The sequence below is a fragment of the Buteo buteo genome, chromosome 20 (assembly GCF_964188355.1).
Source record: "Buteo buteo chromosome 20, bButBut1.hap1.1, whole genome shotgun sequence".
NCBI lineage: Eukaryota > Metazoa > Chordata > Aves > Accipitriformes > Accipitridae > Buteo > Buteo buteo.
The window spans coordinates 12,787,509-12,813,845 of record NC_134190.1 but is presented as its reverse complement, the minus strand read 5'-3'; the positions used below and the strand labels follow the sequence as shown (position 1 = coordinate 12,813,845).

Genomic DNA, 26,337 nt, shown 5'->3' with positions numbered 1-26,337 from the left:
AAGCTACGGACCAGCCAGACTGACGAAACTTACTCTTTTCCACATGGAAGTTTACACTTAGCATTTACTTGATTGGATGTGACATACTGCCACACCAAATTGCTCACTAGAAAATAAGTCCTTCTCCTGTCCTTCAGACAGCCCTCCTCTGTGCATAATATAGGATGCTCAGAGCGCTGGATGCATTATATAACAACTTATTATTTATGGTAAGGCCCCAACCTCACTGGATTAGCCACTAAATACATATAACAAAAATAATGACAGCTCTTTATGACAGATAATGAAAGTATTTTAAAAGCAGCTGCCAACACTCAACAGTCTCTTTTTTTTTTTTAAAGAAAGGTTACTGCATACATCAAATGCTGTGTTTTACACTAAAGCTCTTACATCAAAAAGACAAAGTCTCATTCTACCTCTGAATCACCTTTGCTTGTAGCCTAAAGGTTACTTTCAATGCAGGGTCTACTTTGGTATTTAATATTGCAGGCAGAACCTGCCACTTGTAATTTAGTCAGCAGGGCAAATAGCAGCAAATCACTTGTGAAAATACAATCTTGCTCTCCATCAGGAGAGTTAAATGAAAGCCTAAGGAGTAACACCGCCCTGGAGACTCACACAGGTGTAACCTGGAAAGCCATGCCACCTGAAGACGGGTAAAATGTCTGTTATACTCCCTGCGCATTCAGATTCTAGAAATTAAGCCGGTATGACAGTTCTGGGCTTTTGGCATGTATTACAATATTGCATATCTCCAAAGCTGTCCTACATGCCAACATGAAAAACCTATTTGAAAAGGCTGGCTGAAGTGGACCTCACTACTAACATGTCTTGCAAAGGGCCAAGTTCTGATTCACCTGGGTTTCTGTTCAAATTTATCAAACTTTTTCCAAAGTCCCTCCTATTACATTTTTTCCTTTGTTCCTCCTCCCTTTTCCCCCTGCAAAACCTTATGGATATTTACTGGACATAAAAGGCATTTACTCTCATGCTGGAATATAAACCCAGTACAGTTCTGAATGTAATGCCTCCCAATTTCAATTATTTAAATTTCAGTTTCAAGCTTTCTCTTGTTTTAGTAAAAGACAGGTATTATCCATCCTATGTTACACCTTCCTCCACCTGCACCTGTGTCTCTTTCCAAGTAAAGGGCACTGAAACTTAAGGTATGTTCATGATTTCTGTTGCTTTCTTAAACATACTCTTCCTTGTAGGCTACTGTTATGAAAGAAGAAATATACAAATGTATATTTCTTGAGTTATGTTTTCAAATCACATGGAAAGTAAGTGCAACTTGAACATAACAAATAGGATTTAAATGACCTTGAGGGGAAAAAAATAATCTAAAAATATCAGCCCAAAGAGCTTTGTAATAAAAAAAAAAAAAAATCCACAGAAAAATCTCCCCAATGCCTTCTAAAAACCAAAGTCAGCTGACTTAAATTCAGTGTTTGGCTTTGCCACAAGCTGCCAGCATAATTTCAGTAAATGCATGTAGGGAACCAATCAAGTGAGAACTCATGATCTGCTAAAGCAATTAAAAACTGACTACCAGTATTGCTGGAACAAGGAGCAAGAGAAGTGCAAGAGTCTCATAACAACCATTTGCTAAATTCTAGATGCCACTGCAAGTATTTAGAAGTGTACAGATGCTTGATCACCTTCAAAAACTGATACCATGCAGTGACCTGATAAAATTGTTTTAATAGGATCTTTAACCATTGTTTGATTATGCCATTCACCTCCTGCTCTTCTTCTGTGAATGAGGCATTTGAAAACTTTTTTCTGTGTCTACATTTGCTGTAAGAAATTAAATGGCTCGAGAGGTAGGAATATTCTCTCTGTGCATAATGTTGGCTCTATCCTGGTTGGAATCTGTAGATGCAACTGTAATAAATAGAAATATATGACACTAGTAAAAAAGCAGCGAACTTCCAAGGACACTCCTCTTACCTAAGAACTATAAGTCTATAATTTTTTGTAGAAAAATAGGTATTTGCCATTGTGAAGCTGAAAAAAAATTTAAATAAAAGTCAAGGAGATTCTCAAGAAAAGCAGTAAATTAATCTGTGATTTTAAAACTTCCTTCCAGTGACAAACTTGGTAAGAGGAAGCCACATTAGAGCTCTAACATAACTGGCTGCTAGTAGGAAAATATGACTTGCCAATATCATATACATTCCTGAGCAGTAGTGTGGGTGCTGCACCCTGTACTCAGAGTGCTTAAAAAGCTCTTCCAGCTATTCTTTCCTTTTGGCTTCAAAACTGCTGCTAACATAATCAAATACATTATATAGTGTTTTGCAACTTTCTTATATATTCATAAAAATTAGACAGAAATATGACTTGTAGCCTGAAACTAAAACTACCAATAAGAATTTTCATAATGAACTTCCTCCTGCTAAGGGCCTACAGCACTTTGCAGTATAAATATACATATCTTCAGATACACAGAATGCTTCTTTAAGGTTGAGAAGTTCCTTGAGACAGTCAATTTCAATGTCACACACAACTGTGTAAATTGGTACCAGTCCCCTGAATGCTCAACAATATGTTTTCAGTCCAGAAATACATACACCTTGGCATTTACTAATTTACCTGCTATTGCTGCAAATCAATCACAGGATTACTAGAACTGAACTATGGAAAACAATGGGAATATTTGCTGATAAAACCACACAGGATGAGCAATAAAACCCAAAGCAGGTGCAGTAAATGAAGGTACTTCTACTTTTTGTTTTTTAGAGTAACTATAATTGAAATTTCTTGTCTTGCTAACATTTATTAAACATGCTTTAATATTTATACTATTTTGATTAACAGAAATATGCTTCCTTATGCTGTGGCTATATTATTACCAGTTCATAATAATATGAGTGCTGTATTAGCACATTCATTCAGTATCATTTCCACTTCCATTCATCCGTTACTTGAATCTGTGATATTGCCAAGATGAGATACTGCTAATGAACACCTCAAGAAGGCACAGTACGTGGCTTAACACAGCTGCACTGGCAACTTGGCTTGCTAAAAAAAATAAAAAAGCAAAGAAAAGAAAAGACCCAGAAGAACTGTTCAACAGTTGTTTTGAAATTTGTGTAAAAGAACAAGACCATACTAATCATTTTTACTAGAAATGGGAAATATACAGAAACACAAGAACATGAGACCGAAATCTCACACTAAGTATGACACAGGCTTTTATCAAGGCATAGACATGAAGCATTTCATTAAAAGAAATGGAGCCAAAGTTACTATAATCAATCAATATTGCAAGGATTAGAATGTACTTACAACATGCTGCAAACATGAAAAATGCTGCAAGTACTCAATATTTATCATTATGAGTGGAGCTTTTTTAATAGAGTTCTCATACTTCAAAATCACGTTCCTTCATTCTTATACATATCTGAAGGGAACAGTAAGAGAGGTCAAGCCTGAGGAAGAACAACTCAAACTCAAAAGAAAAGTTCATCTGTTCCCTTAGAAAATGCCGATGACCAGCCAGGTGTAAAAGAAGAAGATCCACACATCCTGACTGTAACTGCTCACAGTGCATCTCTTGTCTCCCTGTGAAAGGTTTGTGCAAACCATGATTCTTATCAGTTTGCATTATTTAAAGGGACTAATAAACTGTTTTACTGAAGAGTACTGTAGTTGTGTGATGTCAAAAACAGTACAATTGATACTGAAGGCTTCAGAGCTGACAAGAAAACCAAAATAACTCTTCTTAGCTCGACAAGATGATGACTGGTAGTTTCCAGCTACAATCTAAAACTGAGGAGAAGATACTGTGGAGGAATATGTAAGAATGAGATGTTCTATGAATTAAAACAGGGATTTAATCAGAGCACACAGGTCTAATATAGCTTTTGAATTTCACTTTTATATTTTCAGTTCAAAACTTGAAAGACAGCATGCCACAAAGAAAACTAGCAAACACTTCAAAACACTCACTATTATCCTGTCTTCAAAGTGGCTTCTATAAATCTTGAATCTCAGCAACAGCAGTAACATTTCAGGGCAATTCTCTTAACACTAACATATTCCAATAGCAATAGAAACTCACAAATGAAGTTATATTAGCATAGCTGGGGACTGGCTATTACGAAAATCCTCAAAGGACCTCAAGACTTAGCCCCAAACAATTTTAAAACTTTCTGTTTCAAAGTCACTTGTGACAATGCATTTCTCACAACAGCCTTCTTTACAGGGAAGACACCACAAATTGTGCTGTTTACACAGTATGCACACAAAAAAAACCATCTTCACAAACAGTGCTGAGAAAAGAATCAGTTGCTCCTTCCTTTAGCCACACTATTTTTAAATCAAAACCAATAATAAGAAGAGGAAGACTAAGGCAAAGATTAATGCTCCTCCATGCTTTTCAGCTTTATAAAGCTACTTTTATAACATTCAAGCAAATTGTACAGTGACTGACATGAACAAAATGACAGTAATCTGTCACTATTTCACATTTTCCACTAGGCTGATTCAAATAGTTATTTATGAACCTTACACTTCAATGGTCACTTTGATGACTAAACCATAAGTTAGAATGTAAAGTGAATATAAATGTGACTTTAGAGTAACAACAAATTTCAGCAACGTGAGATATTATTTAATTTCTATTGACACACTATGAAAAATTAAGCAGCGCCAAGACATGCTACATCACAATAAACCCCAAACTTAAAAAAAAGTACTCTAGATCTCATGTTTGCTTCAGTGCTTCTGCATTTAAAAATAAAAGCACTTTATATTATGCTTGGTTAATTTTAAATATAAAGTCTTAATAGTGTCAGATGACTTCATTACTTAGATCTTCAATTAAACAGGGAACAAGAATGATTTTTTTTCTGCAGAGCATGTTTAAATTTGACAGCAAGTAAATATTAATATGAATTTAGATGCTAAGGTTTTTAATAGTCATGATGAAAAGCTTACTTTTAAAACTGTTACTATTTTTCCAATATTTATCTCTTGCTTTACAGCTGAAAGTGAGATGACACTGAAATGTAATAGAAATTCTGCAAAGAACAACAGTTCTCAATTTTTTAGAAAAACTTTTTTTTTTGGGGGGGGAGGCGTGGGGAGGTGGGGGTAGAAAAGACTCAGAAAAAAATAATCCTTATTATCCAAACATCAAGTCTTGCAGGGACTCACGTGTCAAAAAATTATCTTGATAAACTGATTTTCTTTTATCAGATTATTTTCTGTTAGAAAGTTCCATTGCTTATTATGTTACTATGTGTGTTACTGTCTGTTACTCCTACAAACATTAAGATAAACACATACACCCTTCCAAAACTGAATGCAGCATGATTATACTTTGTCTGGAAAATTGCTGGAAGCGTGACATAAAAGAGATACTTCAACATAAGTTTCACTGTTTCAGCAGTGTTAAAAATGGGAAGTTTTGTCAGACTCTTTAATATTCCTTACTTTTCAAGTATATTTTTCCTGAAATTCTTACATGGAATGATACCAAAATGTGATCCAATTTAAAACTACTTTAGCTTTAGTAGATTGATTTCACATGTGGGAGAAACCCCTTAAATAGCTGAGATTTGAAACAACAAACAAACAAGCAAACCCCTGCAGGTTTAGCAATAACTGAGGCCATTCTGCATTATTCTGGTATGTCCCAGTGACAAAGACATCCTCCAACTAACAAACATATAACAGAAAGATAGGTACTTCACGTTATTTGCTTGACAACAGTTTGATTATAAGATGTTTAAGATATTTGTATTAAACACTGGTTTTCTATGTTTGTAAAAATCAAACGTACATGGAGAGATTTTCACATTCTGAAAATCTGAGTGGTGCTAGTCCAGGAACTAGAACCCTACATGCCCTTTTTGCTTCTGAACATATTCCCAGCTGAAAAATTCACAGCTACCTATAAAACATTTTAAGCAAGATTTATGTATTAAGTGGTAGAGCAAAATGTGGCTCTCAATGAGTTCTCTCAATCTTGAATCAAGAAAGATTTCTTATAAAATTTCTTTGCCATTACTACAAAGTAGCAAAATGGAAAAAAAAAAAAGTTGCAGATTAAAATGGTTCTGCTGGTGTAATGAAAAAAGCAGAATCCATGCTAAGATAAAATAACAAATCTTGTCTAACCTTTTATTGCTGTCATTTTCTTGAATGAAGAATTAAATGCACAACATTTTTACCGTGCAAAATACAGGCTGGTATATGAAACAGTTACCCATTGTTCATGTACAGGCTTATTAGAATACTTGTGTACATACAGGCACATGTGTATGTTTATGCATGATCAAAACATTCACTAGCAACCAATGAATGCAAAATGTCCTTAAGCTCAACTACTCCTTTACAAAAGACAGTGAGTGGGTATGGCAGTCAGAGATTAACCAAGCCTGCCTGCTCTTCCTACTCTTTCCAAGGCAGCTGAAAGACCTATCTGATGCTGATGGACAACATTTAGGCTAAAAGAAAACTTCATAAAAGGTGCAAGACAAGACCCACACTCTAGAAGGAAAAGAGTCTGCCCTGTCAAGAGTCTGTTTTGGAGAAATCATATCTTTTTTCAGGGTCTACAGTAACAAGGTAATCTGGGTGTTCACAGGACTCAGGCGGGAGAGGAGTTTTATTTTAAAATCTGTCCCAGATCTATTATGGCTCACATAAGCCATCAGAACCATGTTTTGTTGAAAGAAAAGCTGGAAAGCTTTTATTTTAGCAAGACTTACCCACCATCTGACTTACAACTGCCTTTTATTATTTAAGCTCATAGAACCAGTGAGAACCAAATCCTACCCACATCAAGTGAGAGTACCCTGAGCATTAAGGTACTACAAATCAGTGTCCTCATTTCAGCATCCCAGATACATATCTATAAAGCAGGAACAAAATTTCCCACCTATTCCAAGTGCTTTGATACCCTGAAATTGAACTCGTTTCAGAAAAAAGAAGTACTTGCTATAATAAAAGAGTTGTGCCAAGTAGGGCCTAGCTAAGATATTTTAAAACAAAAATAAATTTAGTACACTTCAGTCATCCATTTCATGGCAAAAGTTACTGTTACAAAGGATAAGTTACAAAGGAATAAGATAAGTTACAAAGGAACTTATCTTAGCCACAATGTAGAAGAGAATTTCTGTAGCATTTTACTATGGAGATCCCACATCCACAAATTGTTACTTCTTTGATGAAGATTTCTGTAAATGGTAGAATTTGACCCTGTGCATTCTTGTCTTTTGCCACCCCCTGTGAAGGATGTACTCCTCCTGTTTGAACTAACTGAACTTTAGTCCAGGCAGATGCTCAACAAGTAGGCCTAACCAAAGTTGCTCCTATTGTGTGAGGCTATCAGTGAGAACTCAGCACCAACCCTCAAAAATAACGGTTTGGCTGGAGACTGGGCTAATAAGTGGCCGAAACTACATTAACACAGCAGAAAGTCTGACTACAAATCAACCACTTTATGCTACAAATATCTGCAGCCATCAGGGTCTGTTGAGTTCTCCCTCCATGGCAGCTGGCTGTGTGGCGTTGATCTCCCCTTGAGTAGGGATGCCTCTCAAGGTTACCCCGCCAGGATGGCATATCCCTTACCTTACACCAGACATCGATGGGTTGCTAAGTGACATTTTTTGCATGCATGTAACATTTAAGATACATCCAGTAAGCTTAAGCAATAATCTTTGTATCCCATACTAACTTTAAGTGTAGGAAATAGTATTGACTGCCAATCCACCTGTACTTATTAAATATTTTACATACCTAAATTTACTGATTAGAACTCAATAAACTACTTGCTCAGATCAGTCTAAGTGATCTCCGACTCTTCTCCTGTGACATCCCCTCCTTCATCGTTTTCTCCAGCCTCTAATACTTCCTTGGAGGATATTGGATATCAAGGCTCTCCAAGATAAAACCTCAAAAAGGAATGCTGAAAATGCTACTCATCACCTACAGATATGAGAAAAAACATCCCAACATTTAAATATAATTGCATTGAATCAATCCAATCTGAATTGTTTCTTGGAGACACACTTTTCAAATACAAAAATAGCAGTGTTTGGGTTAAAAAAAAGTTAGCAAAGCTACGGTAGCACAAAACAACACCTGTTCCTGGGAGAAGAAATTCCAAAGAAATAATTTAACCTGCACCAAAATATTCACACTTAAATGCCAAATCAAAGGGCCTAGCTTCCTACCAAAATAAGAATCCAGCTAACTGACCTGCTGGTTGTTAAAAGATTCATGTTAAAACAGACCATGGAGGAACAGGTGCATATATTCATTTGACATTTAGTAAAAGTACTGCTGAGCTCTGACCGGTGTCAGTAAGTGCAGATTTTGCAAGGAGAGACAGCTTAAGCATTGCAAGTGTCCTTAGAAAGTTCAGGTGTAGAAGCTTGCTTTCTTCAAATCTCCAGTGGTCACTGTGATAGACAGTGGTTACATATGAGAAGTAATAAAGTACCTAAAGTATACCAAAGTATAATTCACGTCTAAATAATATAGAACCCAGTGGAAGGAGCAGAGATGTTATAAATGCTACCCAGACACGGTCAGAGAAAAAAATATTGCCAGTGACTCAACTTTTTCCAAAGAAAAAAATCTATCACCCTGCTTGGACACATTTAGCCAGCATTTACTTAATTCACTTTAGGATTTTGTTGTTCTGCTACTGTTCTAACACTGTATCTGGAGGTGGGGAAAAACAAACACAGAAGGCAAGACTATTTGGAGTGAGTGTCACAGCCACTCTTCTAAACCTATAATGGAAGAAGGAAAGCTTGAGGAAAGGAATCTAATACACATGAGCTAGAGGAAACAGTTTCAAAGGAAAATTAGGACAGAACAGAGAAGCAGAGTGGAGAGATAGTAAAGCAAACAGCAGAAAAAGTAACAGAAGAGCATATAAACTTTTGACAGCAAGACCTGTTCTGGTTAATGGAACAAACATCCCTAAATCCCCTATTGCAACTATCATGGATAAATGGATGTTTCCCACCCTGTCAGACTCAGACATACAAAGACTACTGTTCATCCAGAGATGCTATGAGCAAGGATCTACTTATTTCTGTAGTGGCATAAGACAGTTAACTGAGGAGTGTACAACTCTTAGATGAAATGAAAGAAGTAAACATACCTGCCGATGAATAACCTCTAGGTTTACTTTGGCTTTATTCACTAGTTCTTCTATTTTTTCAGAATCCTTTATATTCTTGTTTTCTCTGAAGGCATCTCTTATCCTTCTAATGGCATACGTTCTAAACAGAAACAATAAAAAGACGTGTATTCATAGATGTGCCACAGTTTGTGACATTTCAACAGTCTTTAAAACGTGCTGATTTTTAAAAATATATATAAACACACATATGTATTTTACCCAGTTTTATACATATATCTTTTTATTCAGGGTCTTGTCTTGCCCGGGTTGAAACAGTGACCAGATTCTTTAATAAAGAAAAAAAAAATCGGTTTTACTGGAAGTTATTGTAGAAAATTACCATATTTCGCATACCAATCCAGTCCTTACTGCTTGTTATTGCTGTAAACATACTATTGGATGCCTGGCACAGATGCTGCAAAGTTCAAGAACATAACAAAAAGCCTAAGAACCAAAAAATCATCTCCCAAATTATTTTGAATCAGTGTGACTATTCTTATTCTGCATGCTCTAAAGGTCATTCAGCTAACCACTAAATACATTATATGTTATTACTTGTTCTGACTTTGTAATCTAGCAGTCAACTAAGGCAGACTGATGGACCAGCTGTAACAGAAAGGGCTCCTTCCCTGTCAGCCCTCTCCTCTCCTGACAAAGTATTTCACCCCTCAGTCCAACACTTCCTCATCCATGTCCCCACTAAGCAGCAATAACAGGACATGATCTCTGCAAGTAGGAAGAGGTTATGATCTCTGATTTCAAGGAGGAAGGTCCAAAGCTGCAGCAATCTCCAAATCTCTCCCCTTTCTTTTCAACCCAGTAAAGAACCTTTATGCAGTCTGTAGTGTACTGCTCAATAAAAAATAGGGCCAATTTTACTATTAAAATAAAATTCAGACTCAGCAGTAGATACTTTCATGACACATGTGCTTGGGAGGGGAAAGAGAAATGGCAGTAAACTGATCCTGCTCAGCTATGTTGATAATGTCCCACTTCTCTACCACCACATCACATCAGTATCATTTTTACTACAGAAAGTAAACCCTATGTGTGGCACTGGAGGGAAAAAAGGAGGCTGCTGCAAGCACCACAAAGAATGTAGTATTTCAACAACTGTTTCCAATCTTGTATAAAAGTGAAACACGAGACACAAAATTGCCTGAAATACTATCATAAAAATCTCCAAAGATGATGTTGGAAGAGAAAAATATTGGGGAGGAGACTGAGGGGGGAGAGGAAGAAGAGGAAAGATGAATAGCCAGCAGCACTCTGTACCCTTAGATGGTGTTATCCAGCTCTTAAGGCAGCCTCCACCAGCCAAGCAGCATATTTTCTCTTTGAGCTCATAAATAATACATTTCAGTCACAGGAATCAGGATGGTTATGGAGTGCCACCCTGCTGCCACACACCAGCAGATGGTGCGTGCATTTAATGAGGGCCTGTTCCCCTATAATGTGACACTAGTGTGCATGAGTGAGTGTGTGTTTGTAAGTGTGAAGTTAACAGAATGTATTAAATATAGAAGCTCATTGTCACCCGCAGCTGCTGTCCTAGCAAGGTTTCAAGGTGAAGCTCCTTATTTCTTCTAGAAAAGAAACAACCCCAAATCATTAAGATGTAACTTTGTTGCTTGATGATGGCTGGATTTCAAATCACCCAATATACACATGTAAGGTTTCTGTGCAGAAACATATAATATTTTCTGCAAGAAAGGAAGGGTTTACAAAAGACACAAAGACCTAACATAAATACACACACACACATTTAGCTCAAAAGAAAAAACAACAACAACAACAACAAACAGCAAGTATCCATTTCTGGGTACAAGTCTTTCAAAATGCAATACAAATAAGTAAATGCTATCTACATAAAAAAAGATAGATGGGACTAAACCAAATTCTTGTTCAGTACAACACCTACAGACTGGGTTTTTTGTTTTGTACATATGGTGCATTAATTGTTCTGTTTTCTCTCTCTTCCTCTTGTTACACCCAACAGTTGTTGAAAAAGAAAAGATATGTACTTAGAAAACATCATCAGACCAGTTTTTATCTATAGTCAGAAAGTTGCACTGTTTTTTCATTTTACAATTTCTTTAAACCTTTATGAATGTTAACACCCAAATGAAGTTATTTTACATAGGCTTTAACACAATCTTAATTCTACAGCTAAATCAATACATCTCCAGTATTCTCTAAACACACTTCAAAGACTAGCTCTATATCCTGGTACTACTCTTTACTAAGGTTACATTGAGATTCAATACATCACTTAAAATAAGGATGAGCGGAACTCAAAGCTCAAACCCAATACTATAACAACTGCAAAATACCCTTTCTTCCTTATTCAGGTGCCAGGGGAACATTTCACCAACACTCAAATTCTTTCAAAATTATGTAAAAAGTGTTAAGTCAAGATATAAACAAACTGGCAGGGTTTTTGTTTGTCTGTTTGTTTTTAAACAACAGCTTTTTATATGCAACAACAGTTGTGAGCAGCGTCAATTCCAAACCTTCATACTCTTTACACTTCAAGAGTTTCTTAACAGAGCGTGTACTAAAAGCTAGTACTAACATTAGGGCTGCAATATTGCTGCAAGTCCATGAACAACTGGGCTCTTTTGAAAGTACAGTAACATGTATAGCAACATGTAGTGAAGATATACATGCTATGAAAAGAACTTGTTCATTCAGACATATATCTCTTGGTTTTTTTTAAGAAGCGCTACTCCAAAGATCTTCTGGTTGATGAACAGACTGGTCAGCTGATCAGCTACTCTAATGGTGTGTATTTTCAGTTCAATAAGCATAAACACCAAAACCTATCATGTACCATTTGAAGGCACAGCTCAAAATGCCAGTGGCAGAAAATATATGGCTATCTTCATAAAACTTTACAACATTAACCCAAAAGAAACACTATCTGAAGACAGAGTGACAGATGAAAAGCATACTGGCAAGTGAAACAGCTGCTGCACCTTATGGATGATTATTTACCCAAGCTGGCACAAAGGAACTGAGGGCATACAGCATTGCAACAAGTTTAAGCAAAGTCAGTGAAGGGGAGCTGCTGCAATTTTGCCACCCTCCCTGGTAGGCACAAAACCTCCCTCTGCCTCCTTCAGACTAGCACAGCCAGTCTGATATTTGGCCCTGAGGTGAGCCAATCCAACTTGGTAACATGGCAGAAGGCCAACCTACTAAAACAGTGAACTTTTTTTGTTGTTTTGGGTTTTTTTCTGGATTAGCGATCTCCATCATCTCTGCATGGCACTGGATGAGTGTTAGTGCTGAGAAGGAGGGAATACAGCAGTACTCATTTAGATGGATACAGTTTGCGATAGATCCCCCTCAGAGAGACCAAGCAAGTGGCATAAACAAAGGGGAGTCTTCAGTGAGAAGGTACCAAGCAACCTCTCCAGAGAAACAGAATTGGAAAGCAATTCTGCATACAGCTCCTATAGACCTTTGGGAAAAGTCCTAGGAATGCAACAGTGTTCATTAAGAAACATCACTGCAAATGAAAACTCAAACTGCATTTCACAATCTACTATTTTTCTCACCATTCTTTGGAAACAGATACTGAAAAATGGCCAAAAGATGCAATGAGGCATTTTCTTTTCTTTTTGTCATCCAAGCACACTGGAATTTTAGTAGAGAACACCTTTGATTTTATCTTCTGCAAAGACCTTCTAGCAAGCTAGTGACAGCAGTACCCAAGCAAGAGTGTATAGTTGAATAGATTCACTCAGCGCTCTTTTACATGTGCACGCTCAAAACACTTTTTGTGATCCCTACGTATGTGCATCTGTCACACAATTAACTCCCAATTAAATCAAAAGCATGTACTCAATGGGTAATAGACTCAGTGCAATGGCTTCAGACCAAAGCCACCACAGGTGGATGGCTACGGAAAGTAACAGATACACATCAGCAGAAAACAGAAAGAGTGGTTGGGGGTTAATGCGAGAACAATGCCAGGGCCAAAACGTTACCACAGACTCACAGGGAAAAGGCACTACCTGCTAATGTTACGAGACAACAATGCCCCCAAATAATAGTAAAAACCACAGAGTTACAGTTAGAAAATAGTCTTTTTCCTAATACTCAGTCATTCACCTCTACCTTCAAAGAGTTCATCTTTTTCCTTCCCCAAAGCACAATTGAAAAACTAACATGTGTCCTCATAAAAATGAAGCCCACAAGAAGTGAAGTCTGAAACAACGGCTATTAAGGAAAAATGAAATTGCAACAGAGGTACTTCAGAAAATAATAGCTGCTTGGAGATTTAGATTTTTTTATTTCAAAATGTTTACTTATGTCATGCCTGACCAGAAAATAAAAAAAATCCATTTCCTTTTCAAGTCTTAACTCTTGTATCTTTGTGCTCTGCTAAACCAGAGTGTAAGAAAAGAAGCTGAAATGCCACGCAGACATAATTGCTTTTAAGTACACAGTACTATGCCTTCAAAATAAACCTGGCCAAGCAATGTTTTCTCAACACCGCTTTGCATTTACCAGTATCACAACATGCTAAAGGTTTAAGTCATCTTTCCAAGACAGCTTTACAAATATGCTGACATCTTGTCTCTGTGACTGTGAACAAATATAATGTATTAATAGATCACATCACAGTTATAGGCAACATACTGTGAAATGTAACGGCTATTACAAATTGTAAGACATTGAGCATGTACGCAAAGACAGAAGAGGAGTATTGTTGTACGCAATCTGTGCAAGCAAAACAGATTACAAGGGAAGAGGCCAGCAGGTTAGAACACTCAAGACTTTCAGAACAGGTATAAAGTAAAATGCATTTTTCCTTATTAGCTTAAGTTGTATTTAATAAATTAAGGCAAACAATCAGTAGCCAACCTCTAGGAAGCCCACTGTGGTTAATAATCCTAAAATGAAGTATATGATGCTTTTAATTAAGGACACAAGATACTGATTTACAATACAGTAGTATTATATCAAGCAAGGGATCCTTCTCATAAAAGGTCATTGTTTCCTTTCACTAACTGTACTTTCTTACCACTTCTCCCTTCCAACTAACACCTATTAAATTAAGGTAGCAACAGCATGAATTTTCAGAATGTCCCATTATTACTAGCAGAATGTGCACCAGATGAGATTTGCCTAGCTGAATTTTCAGAATTACATATAATTTAAAAATGGAAAGTTTTTATAATTAAAAAAAAATCTGCAGAAAAATACCTTTAGCTTACCTTAAGCTTTCATTAATGCTAGTGAGGATGTCTCCATGTACAGAATTACTTCAGAGGGAATGATTATTAATATATGTGTTTACACATACATATTTCTATATATATGTGTGTGTATTTACATTCTTTTTTCCTCTATAAAGGTCTCATTAAAAGACACCAATAAAGGTGAGGCAAAACTGCATGCAATTACCATTTAATACTAAAAAAAAAGAAACATTTGACAACTGATGCCTGTTTGAGACTGAGAGATAAATACTTCATAGGGAAGTAGCTGTGACTTATCTGATTGAACACAGGACCAACAGAATGTTTTATCAGCAAGGTGTTCTTCAAACTCCCATCACTAGACATGTTTTCAGCACTGCCACCTCAAGCTACAGCACAACAATGACACCTGGCTGTTTTCTAAAATCAAAGCAAAGCCTATTCCTGGAATCAGGATTTGCTTGGGGGACTGGGGTTGGTGGCTGGAAGCTGGGAGGAAAGAAGAGTAAAGAAGCAGGAAAAATTAGACTGTTGGTTAACCCAGAATTATTTCCTTGAATTTTCTAATCAGAGTCCCTAGACGGTCCTCACAAAAAGCCTATAGAATGAAACCTACAAGCCACTACTTGGTTTCTCTGCTGATATCGAAAACATGAGTTCCAATAGAATTGCCAAGAAATAGGTCTAGAAGAGAACAGCACTAGAGATACTTTATGAGAGAAGATTACCTCAGAAGAACAGAGAAGAGGAATAAAAATTGACCAACATCAGAAAACACACTTGAGAGCTGGTGACTGTGACCCAGTGTGTATGATACATGCTACACGATCAGATACATGGAATTGTAACTTATTTCTAAAGCAAATCTTGCTACTTTGTGTCCCATATCTCAAAACTTCTAACAAAAACTTTAACCTTCTCTGTCAAAGTTGCCATAGATGAGAAAAAGCTTCTAATATGCATGCCCATTTCTAAAGAGTTTCCTTTCATCTTTAATCAATTTAAAAACTTAAAATGTCTCCCCACTTTTATATATACATAGAGAGAGAGAGAGACACTTGTGGCTGTTTTTAGGAAAGGAGGACTTTTTTTTTTCCTGACTGTATCCTTTTATCAGTTTGTGCCTGTACCCATTTCAAAGAAGAGAGCACAGATGACCACCCGATCAACAGGATCATAGAATCATTCATGTTGGAAAGCAGCTCGGAAGGTCTCTAGCCCCACCTCCTGCTGAAAGGAGGGTCAGCAGTAGGATCAGACCAGGCTACTGACATCTTTGTCCAGTCAGGTCTTGAAAACCAGCATGGTGACCGGACCACCTCTCTGGGAACCATGCTCAATTGCTTGGCTGTCCTTGTGGGGAAAAAGCTTTTCCTTAAAGGCAGTCTGAAAACCTCTCTTCCTTCACTTTACATCTGCCATCTCTTGTTCTGGCTGCTATTAGGTTCCCTCAATGTTGTTCTTTCTCCAGGCTGAACTAGCCCAGTTCCCTCAGCCTTTTCTCACAGGGCAAGTGCTTCAGCCCTCAACCAGCTTCGTGGTTTCTACTGAGCTTGCTTCAGGTTATCCATGTCTTTCCTGCATGGTGGGTGGGTGCAAGACTGAAGGCAGTACTCCAGATGCAGTCTAACAAGCACTGAGTAGAGGGGGATAATCACTCCCCTCAATCTGCTGGCTGAGCAACTCAGGATACATCTCAAGATGCTCTTGGCCTTCCTTGCTGCCAGGGCACACAGCTAGCTGGCTGGCTGCTGGGATCCCTAGCCCCTTTTCAGCAGATCTGCTCCCTGGTCAGTCAGTCCCCAGCCTGTTCTGTGGCTGGGGCATCTCCTTCCCAGATGTAGGACATTGTACTTGTCCTTACTGAATTCCATAAGGTTGCTGTTTGCCTTTTCCTACAAGCTTCTGAGGTCCCTCTGGATGGTAGCCCTGCCCTCGAGCATGTTGGCTCCCCAATTTGGTGTCATTGGCAAACTTAATGAGCAAGCACTGTTACTTCCTCTGGGTCACTGATAAATATGTGAAACAGGATGAGTCCCAGGATCAACCTATGAAGACCCATTAACTACCATCCTCTAAGTCCCAGCATCCAACCAGCCTTAAAGGAGCATGGTTGTCCACCAATCCAGACCATAACACCCTAACTTGGATACAAGAATGTTGTGGGAGTCAGCATTGAAAGCCTCCCCAAAGTAGAGGTAAACGACATCCACTGTTCTCCCCTCATTCACGAATCCAGGCAACCATGCTGGTCAGGCATGATTTACCCTCAGTTCCCAAACACCTTCTTCTTCATGGTCCCAGAATACTACCAGTGCTATTCATAGTTAACTATGATTATTTTTGCAGTTCTTTGAAACATACTTTTTTGTTGCTATACTTCTAAAAATAAAAAGTTATTGGCTTAATTCTAAGCATAAAGAATCTCTGCAGAAGGGATTGCTTTTCAGAAGGTCAGGGTTAAAAGAAAAAAGGAAAGATGTCCAAATGAAAGCGTTCTTTTAATCTTAATTGGAGTTGCAACTGCAATGTTATATTGTAGAAGAGGTTAAGAAGGAGGGTTACCAGTGAAGGACCCAATCGAACAAGCTGTTCAGTTAACGAGGCATTAGGCAAGGATGTGCTGCTGGAACTAGAAACAGAATTTCCAACAGATGAAAAGTGTTCTGATGGCCTGAAATGACTAATAGATCTCTGCTAAGCTTTCACTGCCAAGACCCTTCCAACTGCTCACCAGGACACTTGGGTAGCTCAGCAGTCCAATTACCAGGTGGGGAATGCCTTGAAACCACAAGTTCAAATCCTGACAAGGCTGATTTCTCTCTTCTTCCTTTTGAGGCAGATACATACCGTTCCATTTGCTGTGCTGCTATTTCTGAATAGTTCTTAAAAAAAGGCCTGGCCTGCTCTGAATTGCCCTTACAAATTCCATTATACTTTTGCGGAAAGATTAGAGTTTTAGTCCAATGCTGTGGCCAAAATTTCTCTCTTCAGCATGGCTAGGAGTTACCTTCCATTCTCAAAAGAGATGTAGTTTAGCTTGTGACTTGGGTACCCTGAAGAGGGCTAACTGTATTGTGCCTCTTGGTGACTGTAACTGTTCTTTTAGAAGCCCACTGCGTGCTAAGCAGCCTTGCTGGATGCAAGCATTTCCCACTTGTCAGTGGAAAATGATTAGTCTTTGATGAAGCAATAGTGCTTAGGTTTTTTTAGTTAAACAACAAGGCATACAGCCTTGATATATTCTAATTTCTTGGACTGAAGTGTGGTTGGTCTGGACAATGATGAGATTTTGATAGGATGTTTCTGAAGCACAGCATTATTTCTGAAACTAAAGATTTAGATTTAGTAAATATCTAGTTACAGTTCCGATATTATTCTTTCAATATGGAAATGATAAAAATGCCAATTCCTTAGAAGAGAAAGGGGATTGAGTATCAGAAATATGTTGACAGCATACAGTTTTAAAATAATAACTGAGATATTCTGACTTACAAAAGACTTTAAGAAACAGTTCTCTGAAGGTTATCTGAGGTGAAGCTTTGTTGGTCATTTTGACAGACCAGTAATTTTGAGCATACAGAACAGTCTCTTAATAAAGTTTTACTTTGCAAAAGCGATCCTTGGATTCTAGTAATAAAGACAATTAACTTTGCCTCTTGATTTTTGCTTGAGTAAACCTGTGCTTTTTGAGAAATAAGAATTTAAGCATCATAGATCCAAAATGAATCTGGAAAATAAATTACATTGAAATTAGATAGGATCCAGTCATCTCATGACAAAGACAACAATAAACCGTAAACATAATTTATTAAACAATCCAAATGAAGTAACACACCACCTGTTCTGTCTTCTTATAAACACACTAGAAGTTACAGGATTTGTCCCAACTTTATCCTCTCATCTATTTCTATCAGCTTTACAGCTTATCCAAAAATCTTTGTTTCTTATAACTCAGTCAGTAGTGACAAACATCCCCCATCGTACCTCCCATCACCATATGGCTCAATGACCTTCCCTCATTTATAGCAAAGCACTGCATGTTTAGTTTAGCAAATTCGCAACATCAATTTTGACAATAATGATGGATATTTGTAATTACAATGTAATACTTAGCAGCATAGAAAATTCTAATATATGCAAAGCTTATTAGTCAAATCTAGAGCCTTAAAAAGTCAATTTGGAATGCATAACACAAAATCACCATCCCACTTAGTGCGTACAACAGAGTACTGAATATTATTTTTAGACATTTGGGACCATAAATATAGTGCCTTTGGACATTACATGAAATGTTTCAGGAAGCTCAGATACAGACTACTGTGATTATGTTACCAGAGGCTCAAAAAAAAAAAAAAAAAAAAAAAAAGCACATTGTTTTGTACACTATGAATTTACCTAAGGCACAGAAAGTCAAGTGAACTAGATCTTTCCTTCTGTACTTTTTCTATTTAATTAGTTACAGAATTTGGAAGTCTTCACAAGCTTTACAGATGATAACACCAGCACAAAAGAAATGGGGGCTGAAAACCCCAGCTTCAGCCAAGAGTGGAACAGTAACCCAGAAACACAATGGGTACAAACTCTGTGTGTCACTTCACCTCCACAGAAAATCAGATGCAGCTTCTTACACAATAAGAGAGCAGAATGAATCATGAGTGAACAGAGGTAAGTTTTGAAGGGAAAAGAATATTCTGCTCAGCAAAGCTGAGTGGTTCATTCACAGACCATGTCAGAGAGGCCAGATTTGAGGTCAAGGCAGGCACAGCTGGTCTTCATCCACATAAATTACATAGCACCTCTACGCACTGGGCATAATGTGCTAGAATATCCACCACAGCTTTCCACACTGTATGGCTCTCCACTCCTTGTACCTCCGAGGTGCTATCAGCACAAATGAGCATTGAAAAAAGCCAGACCCTTACGGGCTAGTTATGGAACAATATGCCCACAGCTCTTGATCTCTAGAGCATAATGATGATCAGCTAGGACATACCTAAGACCTCTGCTAGCTCCAGTAAAATAAATGCAGCTTGTCAGGATCTATATTTCCTACATATCTTTCTGGAGTCCAGAAGTAACATATGAATCAAAGTAATACTAAATCCTAAGTGAAGCAATACAACATTTGTGAAAGCTACTTCATATAAAAGAAAAAAAAAAAAAAAAGGGTTACACCCATTTTCCTATTATTTTTCCTACAGTTACTCCAAAAAACAATGTAGGATGGATGATCTAACTGCCAATTATGAAGCTAAGAGCACCTACCAGCCGAAATGTTTCTTTTGGGCTATGTATGGCCTCCACCTCTAAAATTTTGCTGCATACACTCATACTCTCCAAACTGTAGATCCCAGCACACAATCTAATACTTTGATCTGACAGAAGACTAAATTTAAAACTTAAGCGATGTTAGTCCAGTGAACAGAAGTCATTCAATAAACCTGCCGACAGATCTGTGTGCTGAAGCAGTTTAATCTAACCACTGTAACAGAGAGATCAGAAATATTCAGGAAGACAGAGAGAACAATTTTATTTCTCCAAGAAGAGAAACATTGACAAAATATTGTCTTTTAATCTAGTCAAGCCTAAGTATGTTAAGTTCAGATGTTAAAATTCAAAGATGAAGATAAAGCTAAGGGAAAAGGTCAGTAATTTTTGAAGAGTTTTCCAGTCAACCTCTTAACACTCTCTCTTAGAGGCTTACACTATGAAGGAAAAAAAAAATTATCTTATTCAATTTCTATAATATCTATATAGAGAGAGACAGAACAAGAGTAAGTTCAGACTGCTACATTTATATATCACAAAAGGTTCTGCATTTCAAGCCAGAAATATGTTGCAAAAAAACCCAGATAGTACTTAATAGCTAATTAAAAGTCATGAGAGAAAAATTCACTCACATGAGTGATGGTAGCACTTTTTGTCCTTTACCTGCAAGTACAAAAAAAACCATACAGCAAACACCAACTCCTTTCCCTCCCACAAGCACATGGCTGTAAGGAGAAGTTCTTCTAAGATAACAATTACTCCTAACGTGGAATTAACATCTGGCTTAAAACTCAATAGCTCAGATGAGTACTGGCTAAGGTTACTGCATGAGGTATTAGGAGAGGAAAAGAGGTATGAGGAGTGGTCTATTTATCATAAGAATGTTTTCACTATAACATTTTATGACCAGGGCAGATTACCTTCCCTTTGACATGCAACATGACCTTCCATTCCCCAGGGTAGCAGAAAAGGTTTCCAATCTCAGAACAAATTACCAACAGAAGTTGCAGAAGCACCAGGTCCCTCGCTAATGATAGCAATAACTCGCACTGATATAGAATTTCTCCTTCAAGGATTCCAACAAATTGTTGAGAAATAAAACCCCACAATCAAGCCTCAAAATCCATATAGGTTAGTAAGTACTGCCACTAGTTCACAGAATGAGGAGTTCTGTGTAAGTATATAAGTATGGTATACTTATTTGCCCAACACTGCATTGCTGTAGCTGGCAGGACTAGGTTCACCGTGTGTTCCCATTGCTTTTAGAGGTGATTGTGAAGGTACCACCGCCAGTTTAATAAATATTCATCTTCACATTCAAAATTTGCAAATAATAGGCAGAAATTTTTGGTATAAATTACAAACTGAAAATAATAAATTAACAAATTTAGTAAAAAATGTGCTCAATAGCTCTGGAAATCCGGAAACCTATTTACAGGTCTACACGAAATAATTTTTTTATTATTGTTTTGTAAACAAAACACACGAACATTTATTTTCATATTGTAAATTAGGTCAGGAAAAAAGCATTATGAGCGAGTCATCTAATTTACTTTGGACAGTGATAAAACTACTTCAATCAATCAATAAATGTTCCTCCCTTCAAAACTAGTTTATATACAAAGACCATTAATTTGAAAACATATTTGCTAATTTATTGGAAATCAGAAAAATGCTGTTATAGTTTAGATGAGTCAAAGATGTTTTCTGGAGCTTAGTAGCAGGTTAGTTTCAAGGCAACACAACACACTTCCATTTGACATCCAGAACATCATTCAAACTATAAACTTCTAGGACGTACTGTGGCTTGCACTATGTCTTAAGCACTTCATTTGAGCTGTATTGACTTTAAAACATTTTCCTGAGAAGGAAGCAGTCTGATGTTATTTAAATAAATAAAAACATTGATTATGAGGGGAGGCACATTTTGATGAATGAATGAATTATTGTTTCACAAAGAATTCCATTAGTGATTCAATCCAAAACTTGATGAGATATGATGGCTTGTACCTAGCCCCTTCTACTCTCAGTTCCCCTGTTCTTAACTGTGATTAACAACACAAATAAATGATGGCTTCTGGCCCCCATTTAACTCTTCCACTGCTATTCTAACATAGTCTGCAGAAAACTGTTTAACATTCACTGAACGTGTAACTGTCAACAGTGGCTATCCACAAGATAAACTGATTTTCTCCAACACCAAGGCTCTGAGGAAACCTGTGTCCACATCTCTCCTGCTTATGCAAACAATGAACAGATGTTTACATCTGCCTGTGACTGCAATTGAGCATTGTGATAATCTCTATGTTTGTTGGAAAAACAAATAATGCCAGTAAATAAATACTATCAAGCAAAAATGCCATGTATCCTGCAAGCAAATACTAGTTAGCAGAAATCATATGCTGTGCAAGACAAAGACAGAGACAACTCTGTAAAGACTGACCTCACAGGACACAATAAATTATTCTCATAGACACTTAAAGTCACAGAACTAACTTTAATTATATAAGCTTCAATACCATAATAGATTAGTGATTATTGCCCATGTATTAGAATTGATTATAGTTTCAGGGAAAGATTTTCATCTCTGACAGCTAAAATAAGACAATCTTACTTTTATACAAGCTAATGATTTAAAAACAGGTCTTTAATGGTTCCAGACCAGGATATGCCAGACAAGCAGACTCAGAAGGACTGTCAAGATCTGGCAATGAAGTTTGTGGAGAATTTGACTGCTGTCATATTCAGAATCCCACAAGACATTTTGAATCCCATGCTGATTTGGTGTAAAATGTTCACGCAGCTGTATTTATTTAAATACTAGTTTCTTGCAAAGTATATAAAAAGCCACAGTTAATTATGTCAACTTATAAATCAGCATTTTCTAAATTTAAGTTAAGCATCTTTTGATCTAAATGCTATCAAGTTCAAGGAAAAAAAAAAAAAGCACTGCAATTCAATGGAGATTCATTTGTAATAAGACTAACACACCTATCATACTTCCTTTAGCTTCCACAATGGCTCCACAGCTTCCTTTAAACAGGGATTTTTTGAAAAGGATTACAGGGATGGAGCAGAAGTGAATTCCTCACCTCTTGATACCAATACATTCATACATGCATACACACACACATAGTATTTACTTTGTGCATAGGCTTCTTTACTTCCCAAGACTTAAATGTGATTTAACAAATTGCTATTTATTTGAAAAGTTAGAAAAACACTTCTAAGCAGCAGCTCTTCCCAAAACTTTGTAACAAACGTGATGCTGAAGAAAAGTCTAGTCCTAAGTATTATGACTCTCTGAATACCAGCCAAGCCCGGCATTTAGCCATTCACAGTACGGGACCTTCAAATTTGCCTGAAGAATAATTTAAAGATTTTATTTCATACACATTCTGTTAAGGAAGACAGCATCTGAACACAACTGAATTCTTTCACTATTACCATATCAAATGTTCAGTTGTGCTTTGCATCCTGAGAAAAGTGTTAGAATTTTATACAGAGATCAGGTGAAAAGGAATAGAATAAAAAGTAGAAAAAAACGTAAGGGAAAAAGGCCATTTTCCATAACGCCTTCCTAGCCAGAATATTGTCTGAATGATTTGTGGCATCTTCAATCTTGAGAAAGAACTATAATATTAAGAAGAATCCGAAAAATATTACTGAGGACATCCTCTGTACCGAGTTCTGTGTGAAAGTAATGGAACAGCTGGCCCAAGTATGCATACACACAAGAAAACAATCAAGAAAGTTTTTTTTCATGCTCATTTTTCTTAGAGAGGCAGACAACCATGTACAATCTAGGACTGTACTTTCTTGGTCAGCAAACCCAAAAAACCATGGGAAGAGCTTTATCAAAGAGGTCATTCAGACAGGATCCTTGCTATCCATTGCTGCAGCAAGTGGTTCTAAACATTGCCTGATCAACTGCAAGGCTTTTTTTGCAAAATTACTTTGATTTTTTTAAATCCAGAATGTTGATCTTCTAAAGAATACTTGAAATAATAGCCTGTGTCTACTGTGTCTTGAGTAAGTCTTAAAGTTTCAAGGTCAGCACCTTTTCATCACGGGCAGCGTACAGATGGATACAGCGAGGAACTAAATGTTAAAGCCAAATCCAAGAGTAAGGAAAGGAGGAGGTGAGGTAGGACAGCATTTCAATACTCACAAACTATTACTACATTACAAAGTGTTTTTCATTTACCATAAGTCATATGCATATGTCTATTGGTATGAATCACTGCCAGAGGCAGTAATTTTTCTATTACTCTCATTAGTTCTCAAATTCTACTGGTAATTAAGTCTTACATAAAAAGAAAAATATCCCTGTTCTATTGTGCTATGCAAAGAACACAAATAACGTCTTGGATAATGACGACATCAGATTTACTCAATTTGGATGCCTTTGCTAAAATAACAAAGTCCATTAATTAGTCTTTTGAGAAAGTCCCCACTCCAGAAAAACAGCTTTCCTGCCAAAAGACTAAACACACCTTAAGAACATGCTCTGCCCTATATAGTGGAATCCCTGAATTTTTACTCCTAAACTTTCATTCAAAACAAAAACCCCACATTTATCATAAGCACCTTGAGATTCTCAAAATAAAGATTTTCTACATGTTGATATAATCTTTCAGAGAAAGACTAAATCACAATCTGTATGAAGTTTAACAAAGACAAGTGCAAGGTCCTGTACCTGGGAGGACATAAACAAAGAGCCCAGCACAGGTAAGATCTGTGTGGCTGGGGAGCAGCCTTGCCAAAAGAAACCTGGGGGTCCTGGTGGACAACAAGCTGAACACGAGTCAGCAGTGTGCCACTGCAGCAATGAAGGCAAACTGGATCCTGGGCTGCATCCGCAGGGGCATTACTAGCAGTGACAGACATGATCATCCCACTCTACTCAGTGCTTGTCAGGTTGCACCTGGAGTACTGTGACCAGTTCTGGTCCCCATGATTCAAGAAAGATGTTGACAGACTGGAGAGGTCCAAAGGAGGGCCACAAAGATGATGGAAAGGCTGGAGAACCTGCCCTATGAGGCAAGACTGAATGAGTTAGGTGTCTTCTACCTGAAGAAGAGGAAGCTCAGGGGGGATCTCATCACAGCTTTCCAGTACTTAATGGAGGCTCTCTCTTCACAAGGAGCCACACAGAAAGGACAAGGTGCAATGGGTCCAAGTTGCACTGGGAGAGATTTCATCTGGACGTAAGAAAGAAATTTTTTACAGTGAGAACAATCAATCACTGGAACAACCTCCCCAAGGACGTGGCAGAGTCCCAATCACTGGAGGTTTTCAAGATGCAACTGGACAAGATGCTAGATAATCTCACCTAGGCTCCCTTTCCCACAGAAGGTTGCCTTTGGTGATGATCTTTGGACATCCCTTCCAACCTGGGCTGTTCTATGGTTCTACGTTCTATGTCTCCCTAAAATCAGATCAACAACTATGTTGTTCAAAGCAGGAAAAACATTTGGCACTGAAAAAACCAGTACAACTTATTTTGCTCGGTTTTGTTCTTAGGTTAGCAGAGATTTGCAAAAATCAGATTTACTAGTTTTAAAATCTTGAAGGACAAGTCTCAGATGAAACTGAATGCATTCAATTAACTTGTTTCCAATGCAAAATCTGTTTTGACAAATTTCCTTCCTTGATTCTTCTATAGTCTGGGTAGTTTTATTAATTAATCAAATAATATTGCACATTCTAATCAAATTCCATAAAAATGTGATTTACACAGACAAGAAAAAAATATATCTATAAATAAAACTGCAACATTCACCAGTTAACAGAGAACATAACGTATAATTGAAATAAGTGTACAATAAATCAAGAAATACCTTAAAAAACCATAAAGAAATTATTTGCAGAAAAATTCTGACCGAGAGACTTAAAGCTTCTGACATTGCTCATAACTACAAGAAATTAAAGAATTAAAAAGGAGACCAGCCAGAAGCATGCCATATGATGTTTCCCAGAGCTTAGTAGCCACTGTTAGTATCTTTATAGGCCAAGGAAGGCCTGGGACCTGAAAAATCATAGTAATGTTGGTTAGCTAGAATCTCTGGAACTTATCCAAGCCAACCTCCCACTTGAAGTAGGCCTACCCACAACAAGATCAGGTCAGGATGGTGCTGTTCAGTTAAATCTGTCACAAAAACCTTCAAAAATGGACGTGTCAAAAGTCTTTTGGGGAGACCTGCTCCAGCCCTTTGCTACCCTTCTAGAGAAAACCCTCTTCCACTAGATTCCTGTACATTTTGACCACCGAGCTTCAGTTATGTTAAACAAACAAGAAACTTTGAAGTTCAGATTACCCTTCATTTGCAACAAGATGTGTTTCAACAGCTTTCACAAGTTTATAAATTCTTTTGCTTTCTGTACCAAAAAAGAAACACAACATAAAGCCATTATTTAAATCATAAGTGAAATTCTATTTAGAAACTATCCCTTATATCAATTTAGTTGAGACTCTAATCCAACACGTTATAAACTGTCACAGGATCTACTTTTTGTCAACCAAGCAGACAAAAAACAGTATGCACATTAAGAACCACCTTTTTGACTCAAAACCTAACATCTTCCCTCTTTGCATATTTATCTCCCTCCAGTACAAATCACTCGTCCTTCCTCAGACCGTCTGCATGGGTAATAGGGCAGAAGGGCAGACATGAAATTACTTACAGTCTACTA

General features: G+C 37.3%; 1 protein-coding gene across 10 annotated transcripts in view; it reads right to left on the bottom strand.

The window, feature by feature from the left end:
* The window catches only part of LYRM4 (LYR motif containing 4), a 91,583-nt gene that overhangs the window by 62,636 nt on the left and 2,610 nt on the right, over window positions 1-26,337 (bottom strand). For all 10 annotated transcript variants that reach the window (XR_012653692.1, XR_012653699.1, XR_012653697.1 and 7 more), the window contains exon 2: window positions 9,137-9,257. Coding sequence is in view for 1 of the 10 variants with exons in the window: in XM_075052085.1 (XP_074908186.1) it covers window positions 9,137-9,257 (121 nt within the window). In the remaining 9 variants the exon portion in view is untranslated. The remainder of the gene's footprint in view (window positions 1-9,136; window positions 9,258-26,337) is intronic.